Raw genomic sequence first — 22,875 nt, forward strand, 5'->3', positions numbered from 1 at the left:
GTCTTGTACTGACTTAGAAATCTGCTAAAACTGACAGAGAGCTGGAGACATTCTTCAGGATTAAATTATAATTTCTCTTACAGAAAACATTGCTGTATTACACATCAGAGTGGTATGTGAACAGAAGGTGACCGGTCGAAATTCAGACACTCTCAGCTTAATAAATAATTTTATAGGTGAGTGATTCAACACAGGAATGCGTGTCAGAGGCCACTCCTCTAAGTGTCTGTGCAGAAAACAGCAGGTCTGTTGCTGCCAGTGAGAACTGAGAACACCTGGTTGTCTTCACTGACAGATCCTGCTGATAGTGTGACAACTCCCCTAATATAGTTAATTGTAGACCTGCTTTTCGGTCACTTTCAAGGCAATTTTTCACTCAAAGTGACACACAGAAGCCCAGACATTCAAAACACAGACACACACCTTGTATCTACAGCAGACTAAAGGGGAGGGAACTGGTTGGTAACTATTAACATCAGTAAAATCACACATTACATCACATCTGTGTGGATTTCAAATGACAGAGGTGTTAATTCCATCAGAGTAATTGTTTAAGTATGAATTATTCAAATTTTCACAATGTACACAATCATATTTATATAAAATTTTATCATTTATATCTATAAATCCTGTTTTAAGCAGTAAAAATATAAAAACAATCACAAAGTAAAATATTTACTTAAATATTTTCATGAACTTTTGATGGATTTAGCCAGCGGCAATTTGCCTCAATTAGCTAGTCTGGCATGTGTGTGTACAATCCGTTATACATTGTCTTTCCCTCTTTTACTGACTGATGGGCTGGGTTATTGCTCTCAGTGATGGAAGAGGACGCTGACACAGCAGGACCTTGTAAAAACTGTCCTCATCCCCCCCAGCCAGCCTGGTCATCCCGCACCCATCCCTCTGGTTCATGATGTCTGCTGACATCCGCGCGCGCACACACACAGTTTTCTTTCAGATCACTTCTCTGTGTTTCAGTTTATCACATGGATATTTCAGCTGCCAGTGACATGAGTCTGGTTTTGGAAAGACTTTATTGCGTGAGCGAACACTAATGTGGTATTGCATTTAGTGCACACAGTACAAGAGACAGATGTTGAAACATTGCACAAGACAACAAAGAAGAATAAAGTTTATAATTTACACATCTTATCATAAATAAACGCCTACACATGAGTGAATATTAAGTGGTTCACAATACACAACTTATGAGTGGATGTCTGCTGCATCTCCTGAGGGGGTTCTGGGTTGTGTGGTCAGAGAAAACATTTTGGTTTGACATTTGAAGAGAATCCCTGGTAAAAAAGAAAAAAAAAAAAAAGGTAGAATTGGTCCTGTCTAAGACTTCATGTCAGTTTTATCAGACCAGATCTCCTTTAGCAACTTAAGAAAGCTATAAGTTATTTAATGTATTTCATTTTGCTCAATATTAATCAACCTTAATAAATGCACCTAAACAAGTTATATGAGCAAGATGTGTTCTTTGAGAATAAGATGTCAGGGAAAAACAATCACAACTTTGGTCAAGTCTTTTTCCTTCCCTACCAGTTTTTTTCTGCTGTTTTTGTTTCTGCACCAGTTCAGTAACCTGTTACAGACCAGTAGCAGAGGACTCCAACACAGTTATGTAAAGCACATTTATCAACTAATGTCTGTTCAGTTCATCTTTTTGTTGCAAAGAAGCCATGACAGCTTGAAAATACAGATGCAAGGAATCCCCTTTCCTGTTAAGCACAAACTGACAGTCGTCTGCATGTCTCTTCAGGACAAGGAGCTCAGTTTCACATTGTTCATTGTTGTGTTAGTAACTGTAAACCTCTTGTGCAGCCCATGTTGCAGGACTCATTCATTCTTGCCTTTGCTTACATCATCAATAAAAGCAAAGATTGGGAACATTGCATGAGACATGAATCGGTTGTTACAGTAATCTCTAGCTTCTGCACTACATTGCACATTGCTTGTCCATCCAGATATTTCTTTTGCCTTTGTATCTGTCTGCCTAGTCACGCCTGAAGGAAACGCTAGAAAGACCTTAAAGATCAGAAGGCACGATGACGGAAAAATGAAAAATCCTTTTGAAGTCATTGCTGAAGCGGGCCAGGGTGTAATCTAAGATACATGGTAATAACATACTGAGCTTTCCTTTTCAAGTTAGGCTCAGCTGAAACGCAGACACGGAAGCCCAGACATCTGAAAGCACTGCGATAATCTAGCAAAGATCTGCACACGGCTTGAAGAACATATTCAAAAGATTTTTTTTCATAGAACCAACATAAAAGACATAAAAATACAGCTCATGAGCAGCCTGTGTGACTTGAGTACATGTTAGGTAGAAGTTGTTCTACATGTTTATTCCATATAAAATGCATAAAGACAAATATTGTGGCACAGACTGAAATTTTGCTGCAATATCATCCCTCTCTGTGTCCTTGTTGTTTGAAACCCAGAGAGGAAAAGAGGAGTGTGTTATGAATCTTTCTACAAATAATGTCTTAAAACACACGGTAAAATATAACTTTATAATATAACAGGAACAAAAAAAAACATCTTCAGCTCAAACTGTAACAGTATTCACAGAACAGAGTAAATTAAGACATACTTTCTTTTACAGTGGTCAGATCTGTTTCTTTAAAGAATTACAAACTTTTTAACCCTTTGAATACATCAGTGTGGCAGCGTTAAATGTTGGGGTCAAGAATGGCAGCATGGCTTTTTTTTTTTTTTTTACTTTATCATTGCTTGTTATGGCCTCTTGATTATTTTCTCACCTGCAGCCAACAACAGATGATACATGAGTAACTTGAGTAACTAATGTTATTATTGCTGACAGTGTCTGCTTCAGCACAAACAAGTTGAAAACAGGCCATAAATCAAAATGCCTCTTTTTGTAACTATTCACCATATTACCTCCATGTTTCCAGTCTTACGTACTACATTTTTCAGGAATGTCTGAGAAACTCTACAAGTGTCCTGTCTAAGCTGAGAGGAGCAGGTAAAGACAGTGCCCTTTGTAAAGCTGTCAGATACACGTCAGTAAGGTCATCTATCATAAATGATCAAGTTACACCGTTTAACAGGGTGTGTTTCTCTGAAAGGGTTTGATGTCTGATAATCTGGCTCTTGGATTTCAACGTTTCCAAGCTGTCCATCTGGTGCACAGGTTCCTCTGGATTATAGACTTAGAGCAAGCAAAGACTAAAAGCAAGAATAAAAGGGTCAGAATGAAGTTGTCACTTTATCATCACTGATGTTTTCCATGAACTTGTTTCATTAGATATCATTCTCAGGATTTTATGAGGATTCTGGTCTTTGGAGCACTTGGTACCTGAGGTGCCTGATTACAAGACAAAGTGAAAGAACTTTAGCATAGTTTTCTTTTAAGGGGGTATGGAACTATGAACCTTGCTTATAAGGAAAATAAGGTTGTGGAGATGCTGAACTGGGAAAGGGGGTTATACAGATTTCCAGAATGAAGCGAGAGGTAAAATGAGAAAGGTTGACTTGTGGCCATCCCAGGCAGCTTGATGGTGAAGGGATGCAGTGAGACTCGGTGTGGTTGTTCTCTGTGTTAAATAACCAAAGTTGAGACAAAACCAAAAGTCACAATGGGCTTTTTTAACATCTGCAAGGCCTTTAAATTTGTCTGCGGCGATGATGGTGATGATGATTGTGCATGTCCTCCATTGTGATTCTGCCCCACACGCCAATCACAAAGGCCTCAATCTCACATTCATTGTCCCCGCGAGCGATTCGGAAGTAACCGTTCTCCCCCCAGGTTTTTCCCCAGGAATTGGCAGCAATCTGGAAATAAAATATTATTACAGAAATGTAATTATTTCATCATATTGTAACCTCCCAAAAAAAGAGAAATCAGTGTTATGTTTTTGTAACTCAGCAGCTGAACTAGCGGGCTGTATGATTGTCTTGTTGGATTAGAAAATAAAACAAAAAAAAAACTTACCCAATATTTTCTTGTTACCCCGTTATAGTCTCTCTCTTCTCCCCACCTGTGCACAAAGCAGAGATGACAGTGAATCAAAATGATTAGGTTGGACTAAAAAGATAAGTACAACAAATATATTTCTTATAACAGAGCTGCATTTATTTTGAAAGTAATGTTTTTTTAAGATAACGTGTCTGACACATCAGGAATGTTTTCACCTCAGATAAGCTTAGCATTATTAACAAAGAACAGAGGCAAGAAGTAGTGTTGAGGTGCCAGAAAACTGCTTTCATCTTTTTAACAACATCCTGAAATAGAAGTATTTATGGCTGGACACTGCTTTGTTGCACTCCTACATCATTCCAAAACCAAAGAACACGGAATTCCCCATTCCTTCGACATTTCCTCCCTCTAGACATGAAGCAGGAAGGATAGGATAGGTTACTTGGAAGTGAACAACACCTCAGTCCACCAAAACCAGCACAGGACAAAACATTTCTTAAGAGACACACAAACACAATTGAAAATGAACTTTATCTTCAATCTTCTCACTTGCCAACAAATTTGTTCTCATGAAATCTTGGCAAATGCTCATAAATTCCCATCATGCCACACACTTTGGTACTAGCTTAGCTGCTGCCAGTCTCTGCTGCCTCTGCTCGTCATGATCAAAACTTTTTCCCAAAGCCAATTCCCATCCTGTTTTTGCACGCCAGGCCCAGGAGACTCCCGGTGCCCAATTGCTTGTTATCTTTTTATAAGCAAAAGGAATGTTGGGAAATAGACTGGATGGTCTCAATCTCTGTCAACTCGGTAGCCTGCCACGACAATACTGACATGTAGAGCCAGCCTTCCGTCAGCAAGTAAACTCATTGTTTCTTTAAGTGGAGCCAGACGTCACAGCGAGAAGAAATACACTTTTCTAAACAGCTGCCTAAACAACTCGGAGTCTGAAATAGACCATGGAAACAACAAAACAGGTTTGTGGGACAAGCAATACACATCTGTGTATATATGTGTGTGAAGTTACAGTCATCATCTGCCTGTATAGTCGTATACAGTTAGGTATGAACAGGACTAGACAGAATTGGACTATTCTCGATCTCTTATCAAGCCCCAAATAAGCTCACTTGCTCACTTAGTGACAATGATGGGCATACCACTGTGCCAATGCTCCCCTCCCTTGCCTAACAGCCCTCATCCCACCCCTGACCTCTTAACTGGGGACTGATCCTCTTCTCTCTGTCCAGAGCAGTGAGGATCAGCAGCCCAGACAATGCCCTTTCCACCACAGTGGACCTCAATGCTCTCTCCATAAACTTTCCCAGGCCCTGGGCTTAAAGGAACGCACAGCTATGGGATTTGGCCTATGTAAACATGATGTCTATGGCTATCAGGTTGGAGGTGAAAACATCACACCCTCTCTGGCCCTCTACCACCTCCCCTGTGTCAACCTGTGTCACTGCTACTCATCAAGAGATGAGGATTCACAACATGACGAGCAGCAGGAAACTAAACATTCAGGAAAACTCAGGGTCCACCACGTCCTTGGTGTCATCTCACACTCTGCATACAACACAACTTGTTGGCATGCTTTTAAATGTTCTTCTGTTGGACTTTGACACCAAAACTCACATTTTGCATTGCTAACACACTTCTCCCTTTAGTAAAAAGTTTGTCTTGAAGGACAAAGCTGTTAATTGTGTTGCTTTCAGAGATGGCAGGCGATTTAATGAGCCATCTATCATAAATGAATTAGCTACAATAATTATTACCAACAAGTGTAGTAATTAGATAATCTGTGGTATAAAACCAATTCTAGCACCAACGGTCCGCTGTGAGTTTGACATGGTCGAATGCTCGTCACTAAAATGATCTTGCAATGTCCCATGGTGGTCAAACCCTCCAGTTTGGGAAAGACTGACTTAAAGTATTAGCCAGTGCAAAGGCCCATGGTTAAGTACCTCCTAGTATTCTCTTTCCAGTCCTTGTGAGCATTTTTGGCCAGTGGAACATTGTGAGACATGTAAAGTGGAGATCCTAACAATGAGTTCTAGCAAATAAAAAGTTAAGCTCAATCTATGCAAGAAACAAAGCTATTCAGCTGAGTCCCACATAGACTTGCAGGTTTTCCATGTATCCCTGCTCCAACACACATGACTCAAAATAATGAGTCATTGTGCAGAGCTTCATAAGCTCTTGAATCCATTTAATATAACTCAGGTTTGTTGGAGCAGGGATACACTGAAAGCCTTCCAGACTGCAGCTCTCGTGGGACCCAGCTGAATAGGCCCGTTGTGTTGTGAAACAGACGTGCAAAAGATTTACAAAAAAAGAGCTAATAAAAGCAGTTGGTAAATTATGCCTCCAACGATGACTAGCCATTTAGACCTGAATCAAATGGCTGAATTCCCTCATTGTGCGGTTTACAAGCCTGGTAAGGAGCAATTAATTAGATTGAGCTGTTTTGGAGAAGGAATGCATCTAAAAGTTGCAGGATGGTAGCTTTCACGGACTTGGGCACCCTTGTTTTAAATAGTTGTTCAGGACAGGATCAGGTCACAGAGTGATGGCAACATATTGCCAAACACTATTTCTTTAAATCAGTTCACTATAAAATGCTTAATTTGATTAAATTTACAAACGTGAACAGAAACACATCATCAAACTGCAGATCTCCAAAACCCAGCTTGATAAACCACAGAGATGCCCTGTCAAATGTAAAAAAAATACAGATTACATCAGTCAGGGCTTCTCCTGGCTATTTGGAGTTCATTATACACCTCATGAAACAGCATCAAGCATCTACTTGTCTGTCTGTGTGGGGATTGTCTATGAGTATTTTGATTGAGACATGAAGTGAAGAAAAAGAGGGGAAGTGAGGCAGACAACCAGATCAAGTGAGATGATGGAAAAACAACAGGGTGGGAGGAAATGCACTCCTTCATTTCTTTTCCTCCTTACCAGTCTTGTACCAGTTTACTCTTATTTCTCTCTAACGTTTTTTTTTTTTTTTAATTCTTCTGGGTGTGTTATTAGTTTTGATTTAAGTTCTCATCAATCCTACCACAGCAGCACCTTTCGACTCTGAATAAATTGTGATCCATCTTCCTCTGACTCATAGTATTGCATTTCTCCCTCCTTGTCTCTCATTCATGGCTCATGACAGGAAGTTGGGAATAACACAACACAGAGGGTGGGGGTGAACAATTCCAGGTGTGTCAGCCGTCTACCTGCCTGCATATTTGTGGTCACCAGAGTTACTAAACGGGGGCGGGGGTGCTGTCTGGGGTAGATGAAAGCGTGGAGCCAAGGTGTGTCTCCAAAAGCAATTGTCTGTCTCTTATTCACATGTTCCCTCTTGGCTTCGTGAAAACACACGTGTATGTGAAGATTGGAATCAAACCTATTACTAGCAGCTACTCCATAACTCCCAATATATTCTTTGAAAGTACTTTTTTTATGCTCCTAAGGATGTGCTGTAAATGCAGAAGCAGTGAAAATAGGCATATGAATCTTTTGTTTGCTTTATTTTAAAAGGGAAATGTTTTCCTCAGGACATTGCTCAGTTTTTGTTGGATTTGGCATGTGGCCTTCTTGTCCATAACTCCAACGGAGAACAAGCTTACAAGCTTAAACACAAAGGCTTAAAATCCATCCTGAAAATCCAATAAGTTTATGTTGAGCCTAATCAGTTTATTTGAAAGCAAAGACTTGTTGTGAACAGTTACTGTACAGCAAGAACTTACCCTGTGATCCGGACTGAGTGTGTGCCATGTTTGCGGTACTGCGGCGGTTTGGTAAAGCTGACGTCAGTGTGTTTGTAGATCCCATTCTTATAGACAAAGAAGTCCTCGTGAACCTCCATAATAGCTGCAAGAACAAGCGAGCAAGGTATAAGTTCAAAGTCGCTAACACACACACAGACACACACATACGGTAAGAGTATACGGATCTATTTTTAGTGTGGGCATAAAAATCTTATCAAAAACAGATTAATCTAAAAGTGATTAAGCAAGTTCATCAAAGGCATTCAACATTTTCCCTTGAGTTGCACACACCCATACATTAGAGACTTGGTATGTATGTGTGTGTGTGTGTGTGCATGTGTATTCATGAACTGTGAACTATTGTACATTGTTGATAAGATTGGAGGCCCACACAATGTTCTCAGACAGGGAAAAGTGGATTTAGAGTACGTCAATCTTTAAAACTTTCTATCAAGAGGAAGCTGTCCGAATAGAGAATTCACTCTCTGATCAACTCTCCCTCTCTCTCTCTTGCTCTTTTAGTCTCTCTCTCGCTAGCACAAACATACACTAACACACACACACAAACTCACATCCATCCAAACATCTCCTATTAAATAAAAGAAACTTGATCTAAAGCCAGTGATTCTTTTAGCTGGACAATAATACAAGAAGCTGGTACAGATTAAATGAATGACACACACGCACATTACACACACAGACATACACACACATTTCCTCTGTTGAAGTGTGCTTGACAGTGGTCCAGATGAGCACCAGACAGTGAGGCGGGAAAGTAAAGGAAAGTCAGTTCAACCCTACTGACATGAAAGTCTGTTATTTCAGACCAGGTGAACGAGGTCAGAGTTGAAACCTCGAACAAAAACATTAGGATCAGAGGGTCAAACATGACGTTATTGGGTCCGTACACAGCTTCAGGGTGCATGTGTTTTAATTGTGTGTCCCAAGAGAGTTTAAAATTGTTCAGATTTTGGTAGAATTTCCACTCACTATGGAACAAATGTTGAACTCATAATATTTACAAGCTCATTGTGTTTACGTTCTGCATCATCTTACCTTGCACAGGGCCATTATCCATGATCTCCTTCATAATCTCCTTTTCCTAAGAGAGAAGTTAAACAGGAGCAATTTATAGGCAGCTGAGAGAAACGCAGACAGATCGTTATATGTCAGTGAAATAAAGAGGATGAAAACAACCCCTCTGACCAGCCAGGACGTTAAAAGTCAGATAACAAGGTTGAGTTCAGCAAGGCCTGCTGGTCTTAATGCCTTCATTATTGACTTCGCAGGCTCTCAAGAGTCTAAAACAGTCAGCTGTAATGATTCTGAGAAGCATTAGCTGTCATTTAGTGCTGATTGATGTCTGCTGATAAAAAAAACAAAACAAAACACAACAGAACATGTCAGCTGCAGCTTAGTCAGGATGAACTCCTCAGTGTACAAAGACAGCTCCTGGAGGCAGTTCAAGTGTTGGTAATATGAGAAGGACAGGAGTAATCTCACAATGATGAGATGAGAGGGATGAAGTATTTAAATTTAGATCCATCCGTCCAAATAAAAACTCTACTTTCATTCACTGGGAAGCCTGCACTGCCATCATAATATGATAAACTCTAACAATTATGTCAGCTGGTTGATTCTAATTTAATAAACCTGTTGTGAGTGAGCATCAGACTACTTATTGCTTTGTTTATCCAGTACATTTCAAGGTTAATACTTCCAAATGATCATAATAGTTTATTCATTTATTATTTATTAATATTATATACTATTTCTAAATTCTATTTACAGCAAACTAGTCAATCTTAAATCAACTGTCCTTAAAACAACCAAAGATAAACCGATTCTCTTACCCTTTTACAGACTTTTGTTCACCTTAATCCTCTACATTCTCATAATCATTCAGACCAAGTCAAGTATGCATGTTAAACGTAGGCAAAACATGTACAACACGTGAAGTAGGTTGCATCTAATGCATGAGAAGCAGTGGAAATGCAATGGTTGCTCATGTTAAGTCAATGTTTACTGCAGGTTCACTGCAAATTGTTATGCCGGTTGATTGCTTAACTGATGTGGGGAGCTGTGTGCATGACGATGCATGTCAGCAGATGTTTATGAATTAATTTATATCTTTGTGTCTGGGTGCCCATGAGTGTGTTTTTTTTGTGCAATGCTTACATTAGACGAGAGCCTGTAAGGCGGAGTAGACTGGTAGATATCGTTGTGATGGTTGTATGCATTGGGGCAGCGCTGTGTAGCTTGCCTCTTCCCTCGACCAACTGAGCGACTCTGCATCATGCAGCGACCTATCTCAGCTGGTGATTGCTGTGGAGGCTGGTATGGGTAACAGTCCTCTGTCACAACTCTGTTGAACGGATGAAATCTGTAACTCTTCAGACATACATTTGTATGCAACAAAGGTCATTTTCACAGTTAAAAAGGAAGCGCTTACCCACGACGACGGAGATACCACCAGGCTCCATCTAAGCGTCCTCCAGCACAGCCTCCCTGGTTGCGTGTGTCACAGGAGATAAGGTTTTGGGGGGACAGCTGAGGAGTCATGTGACCCATTGATTGGATGGAGATTCTGTCTGATGCCACAGCTAGAGAACGGTATAGATAAGATTAAGATGGAGTGGAGCAGAGAAGACTTTAGAACAAGGCTCTAGTGTTGTTGTTCATGATGAGAATTTTTTTTCCTGCATGTCTCATATTTGATGAAAATCTACAAGGTACTCCCCTATTAGGACCCACCTGCAGTTGAGAAAGCCCAGGAAGCAGCACAGTTGCCCTGATCCAGAGGTTCATGAATCTTCCCAGGCCATTTTTCTGCTGAGTTGAAGTAGAGTGGCAGGCGGTCACTCTGAGGATCAATGTTCATCTGTAAAAGACACAGTGGGTGTATATACATAAGCTTTTGTGCGTCCAAGTCAAATTTGGATGAATCTTATATTTACTTTCTTGTAGTTGATTTGGGCTTTTTCTATTCTGTATATTGTTGAGACCTTTTTGTTCTCACATCTTATAACTTTGGCTATTTTTCACTTGTTTTACCATAGCACTCCAGTCTGCCCTTATAATTATTAACAGAAGGGGTTAATAATTTTAGGCCACACTTTCCCGCTTTAGGCAAAAGAAAAAGTCCATAAATCATAAAATCCATTCTGCAAGTTGTTATTGTCTGTAACTGGAGACTACGCAAAAAAAAAAAAGTATGATGAGGTCACAGTCACTTGTATTGTAGTTGGGCACTGAGTGAAAAGACAGCAATTACAACACTTGTGGGCAGCATGAATTACATAAGTCTCCTAATCTACTCAACAGAGACGATTTCTATAAAAGGCAATTAGGGACTATTTTGCCCAAGGTCATGCAAAAATCTTTGATCCCAATCCTGTCTGTGAAACCATGTTCAGTTCCATCAGAGTACATTTGATTGCATCTTCCTGGCAGACCAGAGCACATTCATTTGACGGCAGTTCTCAGATGCCACACATGCCTCATCTATTAATCTACACTTGAGGTGCGATGCTCACCTAATCCTCCAGTGATGTGTAACAACACTACACATGCCTTTATACAACTGACTTCCCTCTTTCTCACAAGGACTCTGGCTGCCTGTGCTGCATTCCTGTAATTAATGGTGGGGTATTCAGAGCACGGCCACCTGATGCATAAGTGAGGTATGTGCTTCTGGTCCAAGATTTGTAGCTGTGAAGGGCCAAAGTCCAAAAAGCACCTGCTGTGAAGAATGAGTCAAAATGCTCCAAGAGCTTGGTGGTGCATGTGTTTGAGTCAGTGCTTTTGACATTTATCCTTAAAATCACTGTTTTCCATTTTTTGCAAAGCAGTCTGCAAACAAGACAGGAAAGGTGAGAAAGGGGATTTCTGTATAGGCTGTGATCATGTTTGTTGCACAGGCAGGGACATGCTGACAGGAGAGGAAGGAGCCCTTTTGGTGGGAATGTATGGGTGGTAGGTGGAGAAGGGGAGGCGTAGACTAAGGAGGAGGCTGCTCTTTATTTTCCTAACAACCACCATCCCACCCCCCATCTTCTCCATCTGATGTTTTGGTTCCGTCTTATGTAATCTGTCTGAGTGAAATGTAAACAAAGATATAGTCAATCAGCAGGGTGAGGTTGAAGACTGAGCTGCTATCACCGACCAACAAGCCACCATAACTGAGTGAAAAATGTTTTGATAAAAGCTCGCTTGTAATAGGTTTTAAACCTATGTCTTCTATCACACCTCTCTGATTCGCAGGAAGTATGCAGGATTTGTAAAGAAATCAAATGTAACAATTTAGCTGCAACAATTCTCACCTGTTTCTAAAACTCCTCCTCCGCCTCCCCTTCCCACATCCCCCTCCACACACATTTCCTTGCCTCACATGTTACAATATAGTGCACGTTTTAGACCGCCATCTTGGGTGTTTGAAATTGTAGGTGGCGAGCACAGTGTGCATCTAACTGAGAACAGAAAAACATTACGCAAACCATGCAGTGGCATGCCAACCACAGTAGCATTTTTCAAAGCACCCAAAGTGCTTCATATTGTATCCATTACTCATTCCCTCCTCAGCTACTGCTTCAATAAAGCTTTAGTAAGAACAACATATGTCATACAGCATATGTGACAATATTGTCATGACTTACAGGTTGCATTTCTGCTTTTGGTTTATTTCATCTTAGATGTCTGTTTCGAGCATTTAGTCAATCTATTTTTAATTTTAATTTGAGGTTATCTTTTAATTCATGTTGAGTATGCTGTTGTTTTGACTTCCTGTTCTCATTTTGCGCCTTTGCCTCTGTTGATGAATATTACAGCTGTTTCTAGTTTAGTGTTAATTCCCTCAGAATAAATAATACTTGGTCTTTATTGTTCATGGCCAGATCCTCATCAGAGCTGTCCCACTTTTTCAGTGTTTCTCCCTAGATTTTCTTTGTTAGTTGTCCTGTTTCTTTTGGTTTTTATCCCAGTTTCCTGGCAATAATACATGATAATACGTTGTGTGGCTGAATTTCAAATGTTTGTTTACCTAATATTTTAAAGGAAAACTTGAAGGTTACACCTACATAACGGAAAATTCTGACAGATTTTCAATTAATATTGCCTCACACTCTACAAATTTGTTAAAAGGACAAAGGCTACGATAAAAATGAAGTTTCTATTTAAACTTTACAGAAATTGCCCAAAGATACACTTTAACTATGGCTCTGAATTGATTCCAAAGAATAAAGGCTCTCTTGTACCTGTATCTCATTCATGTTCATAATTGTTCTCGAGGGTCTCTGTGTGCCCAGACGGTAGCGGATGCCCTCATCTAAAGACATGCCGTAGAACTGACTGTAGTTATCTGCTTTCCACCTAAAACAGAATGAGAAAAAGACATGTTTGAAACCACAAATGTCTGTAAATCTTTGGATACAACCAATTTTATGATTCCACGTTTGTGTCTCTCACCCATAGTTCCCTCTGTTGACAGCATGTATAATGTCAGCCTCAATCAGACAAGCATTTTGTTCACATTCCCAGCGGCCCGTGGAACCGCACGTGCTATGAGATAAAAAACAAATATTAAAAATGAATAGGATTAAGTGTTATTGAAGCTGCACCACAACAACTTAAATTTCCATATTGCTACTGAAGCCAACAGCTAACACAAAGACCCTGTCAGACCAGTGTGCAGTGGAATTCAAAATTAAGAAATGAGTCAAGAGAAAATGCCAGTAAGTGGAAAAGTAAAAAAAAGGCATCAGCCTGCACAGCACCAAACCATTTTTAGTCACAAGACAGCAGGATATTAATAATGACGCACAGGCATCTATTATTGGTATGTTCTGAAGTAATTTACTTCCTGATGAGTCATTCTGAAATAGTGGTTCTGCACACATTTATATAGTCATACAATAGTATTTGAAACATTTGACTGGTATGAATATACAAAAATGTTTCATCTGTCAAATCTTGGAGATTTTGGAATGAGATATTTAAACAATTACATGCCAATTTTTTTTCTAACTCTCAAAAAATGTTCTGTTGTCCATTACAATGATTTAAAATCTTGAAAAACCTGGACACATCTTTGCAAAGCAGCATTCAGATGTTATATAGCTTTAAAATTATTTGAATAAAAAAGTAGGCATTCTAAGTCCTTTGTTGTGAACTTTCCAGTTAATTATAGTTTCTTTAAAATAACATTGAAGAACTGTGTATAAATAATTGGCTAAATCAAAAACATTGTCTGAAGTGTGCATTAATGGAGATAGTAATGAGCCATGTTTCCATCACATGTGCATAAATTCATCAAACTTAGCAGTAAAATATTTTAAATCTAATGTGAAGTATACTTTCCCATGGTGATCATTAAAAACTTCCTGGAATGATGAAGTCAAATTTACTGTTAGTCACACAGAAGTTTACACGCAGCATCACTCCTTAGACTGTATTTCAGGGATCCTCATCCCTGCTCCTCTAGGGCCAGTGTCCTGCAGGTTTTCTGAGTGTACTCAGGCATATTTGAACACGCCTGATTCAAATAAATGTGTATTTAGCATACATGTGCAGAGCCTGTCTGAGAATGAGTCAGGTGTGTTCCAGCAGGGACACTTGGAAAACCTGCAGGATTGAGGGTCCCTGCTGTAATCTCTTCTGCTGGGTGTCTCAGACATAGAGCAGCATTTTATGTATGTCTTTTTTTTTATTCTTCATGTACAGCACCTTGGTTAACCAATGTTATTTGTAAACCTGCTTCATAAAATTTGGATTTGCATACTTACAACTGTAAATACAATGTTCAGGCACAAAATCTCTCATAAATTTACGCACACCAGCAAATTTATTACCAGTGAGTGTCTGCTCAGTCTCCCAGTGGGACCATTTGGATACTTTTGATTAGGGGGAAACAACAATTACCTTTCCCTCCTCCTCCCATCAGCTGGAGAACAGGTATGCAGCAGCAGCACAATGCCAGGAGGTCAAAAACAGCAGTACATTCACACAGAACTGGGCACACAGGGACAAGCTTAACAACAGATTTATAGAGATGGAGTGAGAGTGCAAATAAAATAAGTGCACTGGGACAGTGGGAGAACATTTTCAACTTTCCCCATTATGCTCCCTGTTTAGGACTGACACTCTTAGAGTGAACATACACACACAGCTGGACTAGATGAGTGGCAGCAGAAAATTGTAAGTGTGTTTTCATATATCTGCTTATCTACAACAGCTTACAAAAGTCCAAGTGAGCATTGGCTGTTGTCCAATCAGTCTATCAGGGAGGGAAGACAGTACCATATCAAAGTGCAGATAGCTACGCCTTTTGGGTGTCCAGATTCTTTGTACAGGCAGCCAGTGCCACGTTTAGATCCTCTGGGGCAGATATATATCAGACAGGAAAGGGCATATTCTCGAAATCCCATTAAGCAACAAAAGGTTGCCAACATAACGTGGTATATCTTCACACACAACAGTAAACACAAGCATGGCTGGGATTTCTCTGGCTTGTTCAGTTTGTGTTGTGTCTAGAGATGAGTGATTTTTAGATCTTAGCTGTACAGCAAAGAAGAAACAAATAAAGAATAAAATGAAGTATATTTTTAAGCAGGTGTTATTTTTGATAGACAAAAGGAAGGCTTCTTTTGCTTCTGAAATGATGAGCGCATGCAGGGGCCCAGTCACCATTAATGAGACACTTTGGAGGGAAACGAAAGAAAACTGTCTGTCAACTCAGAACGAAAGTCCGTCTCTCCACCACGTAGAGCTGGGAGGAGTAATAAGTGGAGAAAGTGGGAGTAGGACAAGGAAGTGCTAATACCTTATTTTGCTAAAGACGTGGTGCATTTTTTTAAAAATTACCTGCGTGTTGTATGCATATGTGAGAGCATATGTGTGTAAAGGGTTTGTTTGCCAGTGAAAGGGCAGCTTTGAGATGAAAATACCATTTTCATACATGGTCTGACACACTGAAATTTTGCTCTGATTGAATTAGGTGCAGTTTGAATACAAACTAAAACCAAAATATGGTGTGAAATTTTTGGGATATTCCAGCCTAATTAAAAAATGAGATCCCTGCTTTCCAGGTGTGTATGGCCCAGTTTAGAGACTTGTAACTCCATTGCAATGTAATAAAGTTAAGAGCTGTCCTTCATTAATACCTAACTAGAAAATATAAATGAGCACCAAAAAGGATTTACATGAGGACTCAAAACAAGAGCAGAGCCTCTTTGTGTTACAAGATCCAGACTCCTTTCTGTACATTAGAGGAAATAGGGTTTTGTCTAAATTAAAGTGAACTACTCAGTCAGTGGAGGATGTGAAAGTCCTTGACAGGATTCCTTTCCATTTTTATCTGCTTATCTGCAACCATGCAGAAAAGCCACTGGTTTGGGATATAGATGGTGAAACTTTGATTTCAGTAGATTTGAGACATTAAATACAGATATTTCTATCCAGATGTGGTTGCAGTATAATTCATCAGCTCCAGCGCTGCATTTTTTTTATGGAGCCCAAGTCAACATCAAACAAAGCTGGTTAGCATAATGGTGAGTTATCACTCTGGACTATTGTTTCAAACATAGAACATACCTTGAATTGATAAAAAGGTAAATGCCATTTGTTCTTGCATTTTTATCATGATGCAAAGTTTACTAAACTTTGCTTTAGTTAGAAATTTTGTAAAAGCATAACTGACATTAAATCAGAACAAGCCCCTGTTCAGGGTGTACCCCGCCTTTTACGCCTTTTAGCGCAATCTTCCCACAACCCTGAATTGGAGGGATGGATGTTTGGATGGATTGATGGTTGGATTGGACTGAAATGAATACATTTTTGGGTTTTTTTTGTTTTTATGTCTTTTTATATGTGTAATGTTTCTTTCACATGTCTCATGCTACCAATCTGTTGTCCTTTGTTTCCACCTTAAAGACTTACACAAGCATTTTTTTGGTTCTCTCATTGTGTAAAGCTGTACCACCATGACAGTGAGCTTGCATTTATAGCAGAGGACTGAAACTGAGGTAGCTGAATGGAAATGAGCCAATCTTTGATTTTTTTTTTTTGATAATGGTGCTTTTTTCACAGATATTTAGAATAATTTACAAAGACATGGTAAGGAGAATACAAAAAGTTCAGATGAAGAGGGTCAGTGATTTTATGGAGAAGTGTGTGTTCATAGGTTTAATGGAATGAGAAAAATATTTTCTCAAAAACTTAAATATAAAAGGTAAATATTTCTTTAAAAATAAGTCTCCAGTGAGTTTCTTATGTGAAGCACGTGCTGTGCACAAACATTTTGCAACCAGCATAACATAATTTCAAACTATTCAAATCCCACAGGTTTTAAGAGTACCAAGCAGTGCAATGAGTCTGGAAGGAATTTGGAGAAAAGATGATGGTGCAATGGCTTTTTAAGAAAATAACTTTCCTCCTGATTATTATCCATACTGAGCAATGAGCCCAAGTTCATTTAGAGCCCATTGGAGACAAATCAGTCAGAAGGTAAGGAGGGAAAATGTTAAAACTTTAAGCTACTTAAGGGGACATTTAATGGTAAAGTGCAGGATTTATATCGCCAAAGCAGAAATGTATGAAAAAAAGAAGGTTTACATACCATAAATTGCAGTTGTCTTTGTATGTTTGCCCTGTAAAGAACCTGTTCCCATTTCTTTCACAGACACCTGAGAAAAGACAAAGAGGGGTAGTTTAATATACATGGGCTTGATGTGGCTAAACAAAAATAATCCTACCACTAATCTCAGAGAAATCTTTGCACAGCCTTAAATATAGACATACATACATGAAGATTTATGTGTACCACACTTAGACTTCAAACACTACAAACATACTTACGCTGACTCACAATGAAAATTATTAATGGTTACTAACGTGTGTATTTCTGGGATACACAGACACATGAACACAGATTATGTGAGGTCTAAGGAGCTCTGAGCTCCAATAATCCAGCGTAGGAATGTGGTGTTAGCTTCTTTCCTCCCTTCCCAGGCTTCCTGGGCTCTGGTCATGCTTTAACTAGCTTACACTTCACTTCATCACCTTCATTCACATAGATGCAAAAGCCTTCTGATTTAATGAATAAACATCAAAATATGTATAAAGAGCTGCAAAGCTGAACTAAAGTTATCTCAGCATTTGCATAAACCATGAAATAATAGCAGCAACACAGCATTATCCTCTTCCACTTCAGTAGAACCATGCCTCTGTAAAAATTACATTGACTTGGCGACAGACTCATGATAAGGTTTATTTACCACTTGATTTACAGTAGAAGAAGATGTCAGTGTCAATTTCATGAGGAATTTGAGGCATGCGCTGGCTAAGAATTTACAGTGGGTTGGTGTGAGGCCCTTAACTGATACACACGATTTATGGCCAAAGCCTTCCAACACCCATCGTCCACCTCACAGCTGTCTAGCCAAGTTAGTCATAACTCAGTTAACTACAAAGTGTCGACAAGCAGCAGATTACACAATGATACAGTTGGAGTGTTAGTAGACTTAACTCTGATCAACACACATTATGTGATTTAAAGTAACAGTTACTGTCACTTTTTATTTAGCACAATGACACCACATGCCGAGTGACAGACTGTTGTCAAACTCTGTCACTTTCTTTGTGACATATCTGTCTCCCAGGCTGGATGTTCACATGCATGTGTGTTGCCGCTCACGAGTCCTTTACCTTGTCAACCAAGGAGGACATACCTGCATAGACCCATCTATCTACCTCCCATTGTCTGTCTCTCCCACCTTCCACATAGCCCACATTCTTTCTCCCGACCTCCATTGGTGCCTGCTTCCACCCCCTCCTTTCTTGTCTTGGTTAATAAGAAACCTACTGTTCTCTGCACTGTTCTCAAGTAGTGTAAGCCTTTACTCTCACTGGCACATTTTACACCTCTGCACTGAGAAAAGGGCACTGTAAGTGTAAGGGAGTCCCCCAGCAGTTTATACAGTATTTGGTGGTAAAATAGCTAAACCATGTCTACTTATAGACTGTATGAAGATTATCAAGGAGCTCAAAGAGAATAAATTATTTTTAAAATTTTTTCATGCCTTCACTTGTAATTTTTTGTAGTGTATCAGTCAGGAAGGAAAACATTGTATCTCCATATTTATACGTGGTATTCTTTAGTTAATCTGTATTCTTTGACTAACTTAAGACAAAAGTTGTTTTAATACATATTTAGCCACTTTAACCTGTTAAAAGGAACTTTTGATTGACACTTTTTGTCAAGTTTGAACCCAAACAAAACCCACCGTTCCTCCATGTTTTTAGTTACTATTAAATACAACCCACAGAAATATCCTCTAAACTACAGTCCCCACTGTTGGCAGGAGTAAAATTCGACTCATACGAGCATTTCCACACCAGTGCAAACACAATCTCAAGTGTTTCCATTTACAAGCCATAAAGTTGTCTTAAGGAGGCAGGAGGTGGATAGTGACATGATTATGTGTAGTTCTTACAACCATGGTACATGAGTTAACACCCAGAGGTAACGGCTGTTTTTCTTTTCTGTGTTATATTCAATCAATAATACCATAACACTTTATGAAGACATTTCTGTGACTCTATGGGATTTGGATTTAAGAATAAAATTCAAAACTTTGTTTTTAAAGTTTACAAATAACCTTGGCTGCATGTTCTTTAAATGTAACTATTGTGATGTAAAAATTTCCTATGTAAAAAAACTCGTAATAAAACAAAAAAACAAAAATGTAAAGTTATTTCTTATAAATAAGAGTGTTGTCTACAAAGGTTTCATCCAAAAATCTAGCAGGGTGTTTTGATAGTTTGTGGGCTTTAACCTACAAATTTTGGCTTTGTTGGGCACTTGTGCTGAAATGAGGTAGATTCTGCATCATAAAAAAGCAGCAGCAACTACACATCTCTTTGAGAGGGTTTGTATTTTCACTGCTATTTTGTTTTGAGACAGTGATAGAATAATCTGCAGTTCCCACTACAGTCATTCAGCTCTTTGCCCAAAATATTTTAAAAACTGGACAAAACTTTTGTCAGTCTTTAAGTTCCCATCCAAAGTGTTGTGTCCTTCATACCAATGTAAGGTGGTTGAACACCCAGACAATGACTCCAGAAGTCAGGGCAGCAGTCCGAGACAGTGCGGTTGCAGAACAAGTCGCAGTAGCAGATCGTGTCCAGGTAAGGTACTGTGCACAGGTCATCTCTGCCAGGACAGCAGCCTCCTCTCCTCTGGCAGTAGGAGCCAAATGGGTCCCTGATGCCACCAACATGAAGCGGGTTGGCAAGCTCCCTCTTGACTCTTCTGAACAGGATTCTGTCTGTCGTTCCCTCTCCTACCACTAGGAACAGCACTGCCACAGTCAAGTAGATGGGCCTCATGATCAGTCTGTTCAGGAAATAGACAGGAGATCAAATATTAAATCATTCATACATAAAGATTGTTTTATTAAATTCATGTGATTGTTTGGTGCACGTTATGTAACACATAAGTCTGCTGTGTTCAGGAAAAAATGTGAAAATACTTCATATTAAACAGGATCAAAGGGGAGGAGGTTCCACACACTCCACACACTTCCTGCTGTGTAATTCACTGATGCACAAGTTTGGTAAAGCACACACACTAAAGATAACTTCCAGCAAAGCTTCCCACTAATGGTCCAAATACAAACCCGTGTGATCCTTGGAGATAGTCAACTTATTCTCCCAACTTTCCTTTCAAGTTGCCAAGACAAACTGCAGCTAAGTCTGAAAATACACTCAGCAAGAAAGAGAAGGAAAACAACATTTCAAGGACAGAAACCTGGTGTGCTCAAAATGTGTTGAATGGCGAGTGATGGGGTCGTCACAGGTGTCATGCCAGACTATAGTCCCTGTTAGCACTGTATAGGAGTGTTTTTATTTAAACTCTAAGTTATTAAGTAAGAAAGGTTCATTTATATAGCACCTTTCACAGTGTCATGGAGAAAGTGAAATGATAAAATACACTAAATAAAACACAGAGAATACATAGAATAGAAATGCAGAAATATAAAAGCAGTCCAAAAGTCTAACTAACAGATTGTTGGTTTAAAAATGTCTTCATATGCTTATAAGAAATTTTCAGTCACATTATTCATTTAATATCCATATACAGTGCTTGTCTGTGTGTATGTTGCCACTATCTCTGGGTTAACAAAGTTCAAACATTCACCCATGTGAGTAGTGGATTGTATGTATGTGTTGGGGTTGCATGTTACTGAATGGAAGAGTCCACCAAGAGGAGGAATTGGCCTGCTGCTTACATAAACAGCATAATTAATTATCCAATCAGATCTCTGCACACAATGAACACCGCACATAAAGTGAGGCTCCGGAAAAGATCTTTGCTGTGCTGTTTTTTGCATGACTGCGCCTTTAGCTGAATCACATAGACACTGCACACACTCACGCATACACATACACACACACAAACACACACACACACACACACACACACACACACACACACACACACACAAAAGCATATGGCAGCATGGGATGGGCAGGTCCCCTCCTTTAAACAAGTGTTTTGTTGTGGCAGACATAAGCGGCAGTGCAATAAAACACCCACCAGGCTGCTCTCTGAGCTGCTGAGGCCTTTAGGTCAACCTGTCAGGGATGATCAAGTACTTCATATTTAGCCTCTGTATGCAGAGCAGCTTAGCTTTTGTAAATTAAGACACAAACCATCAAGTGTTATTGTTCATTTTGTTTGAATGTAACTTTTGAATAGCATTTGTTGCAGTTTTCTGATGCATTGAGGAAGTGCCTCTTAATTTGAATCCATGTTTAAACTAAAATACCTTGTGAACTTCAGTCATTCAAATAAAATAACTAATACTAATTAATGATAATGTATATTTGAGCTTTAAATGCATAAAACGGTCATTTTTGTCTTGCTTGTATCACACATGCTGCCATATGGTCCATCAGTGCTCAGGACAGCTGCAGCCAAGTTACTGATCCTGCACTGCAGCCACAAGACAGATGACCTCTCGTAACCACCCACTCATAAGCCAACACTCATATATGATCATGCAAACATCACAGAGTTGAGATGTACGGATTATGAATCACAGCTTCAGGACCACAGTCACAAAGCAAAATACACTAAATTCATGGGAAACCATTTCGACATTTAGTTTAGGCACGGATTCCATTAAACAGCAGCGCTACGGGTTCTTTTTTTAAAGAAACTAAACTGAATGGCAACAATTGGAAAAAAAAAAGAAAAAAGAACCAACAAGCTATCTTAATGATAATATTAATCTAAAAACATTGACATCAAGTTAACAAAATTACCTGCATGGATATAAACTACTGACTAAGAGCCAAATTTCATGGGTGCACCAGCTTTTCATTTCCATGTGTCTACATGCTGCTCTTTCACTTTCCTTAGCACTGCTGAACCTTCAAACAGTTCCACCCACCAAAAATTAATTCAATGCTCAGGGTATCTGCATGAAAGCCCATTTCACTCCTTTTCCCTTTGTGTTACACAGTCCTTGACTGTTCTGTTCATTCTACTTGTGAAAAGACCAGTAGGATTGTGGAAAGCATTTGTTTTAATGTTCAGTCGTCTAATGAGGCCTGCATTATAACAGGTGAGTGAAGGGATCAGTGGTTTCTGTATAGTTACACAAGAGGAAAAGCCACACAGCCACTGGACCAAATAACCTTCTGAAAAGCTCTCAGTAGTCTCTTGCTCATATTTGGTCAATATTACCTCAAACACTGTTGTTCCAAAATCCCACACCTAGAAGATAAATATGTAGGAGCAGCTGAGGCTTGACTATCTTGTAATAAAGTAATCATTTAAAGCAAAGGATCAAAAGAGAAAAGTTTTGATGGACTTCAAACAGTTTTCTTGAATTCAGAAAGATGTTCAATGTAACTTGAGAACAGAGTGAGCCACGATGACTTTCAGCCGGCACCTGCCTGGAATGCCATAAAAAAATGAGCCGTTGTTGAAAACTAAAGAAAGCAAAAACTGTTCATACCTTAATGTGAGAGAAAAATCCTAGTTTTGTAATCCACCAGAAAAGTGTAGAGATGGACTAAAGCGTTGCTCAGGAAGTAATTCACAGGTAGAGAGTCTGTCTTAAAGGTCAGTGTCCCTTCTCTGTTCCTCACACTCTC

The 22,875-nt window shown here is 39.3% G+C and overlaps 1 protein-coding gene across 1 annotated transcript; it reads right to left on the reverse strand.

The window, feature by feature from the left end:
• Positions 1-1,222: 1,222 nt before the first annotated feature.
• On the reverse strand, positions 1,223-22,875 carry tinagl1 (tubulointerstitial nephritis antigen-like 1). Its single transcript, XM_079259056.1, has 12 exons — positions 22,737-22,875; positions 19,794-20,104; positions 17,327-17,393; positions 13,180-13,272; positions 12,969-13,083; positions 10,471-10,597; positions 10,169-10,319; positions 9,895-10,081; positions 8,773-8,818; positions 7,696-7,819; positions 3,965-4,010; positions 1,223-3,804 (listed from the first exon to the last, which is right to left on the reverse strand). The coding sequence occupies exons 2-12, from the start codon at positions 20,095-20,097 to the stop codon at positions 3,637-3,639; spliced, it is 1,428 nt and encodes a 475-aa protein (XP_079115182.1). The 5' UTR covers positions 20,098-20,104; positions 22,737-22,875; the 3' UTR covers positions 1,223-3,636.

Source organism: Telmatherina bonti (assembly GCF_933228915.1).
Source record: "Telmatherina bonti genome assembly, chromosome: 19".
Classification (NCBI taxonomy): domain Eukaryota; kingdom Metazoa; phylum Chordata; class Actinopteri; order Atheriniformes; family Telmatherinidae; genus Telmatherina; species Telmatherina bonti.

Bases quoted from the DNA above. Each gene is read 5' to 3' on its own strand.
- tinagl1 (XM_079259056.1), bottom strand. From the start codon at position 20,097: ATGAGGCCCATCTACTTGACTGTGGCAGTGCTGTTCCTAGTGGTAGGA. The intron at 10,320-10,470 runs GTGGGTCCTAAT...ACCGTTCTCTAG, and splicing joins CTGGGCTTTCTCAACTGCAG to CTGTGGCATCAGACAGAATC. The intron at 8,819-9,894 runs GTAAGCATTGCA...CTTCTCTCTTAG, and splicing joins CTTACAGGCTCTCGTCTAAT to GAAAAGGAGATTATGAAGGA.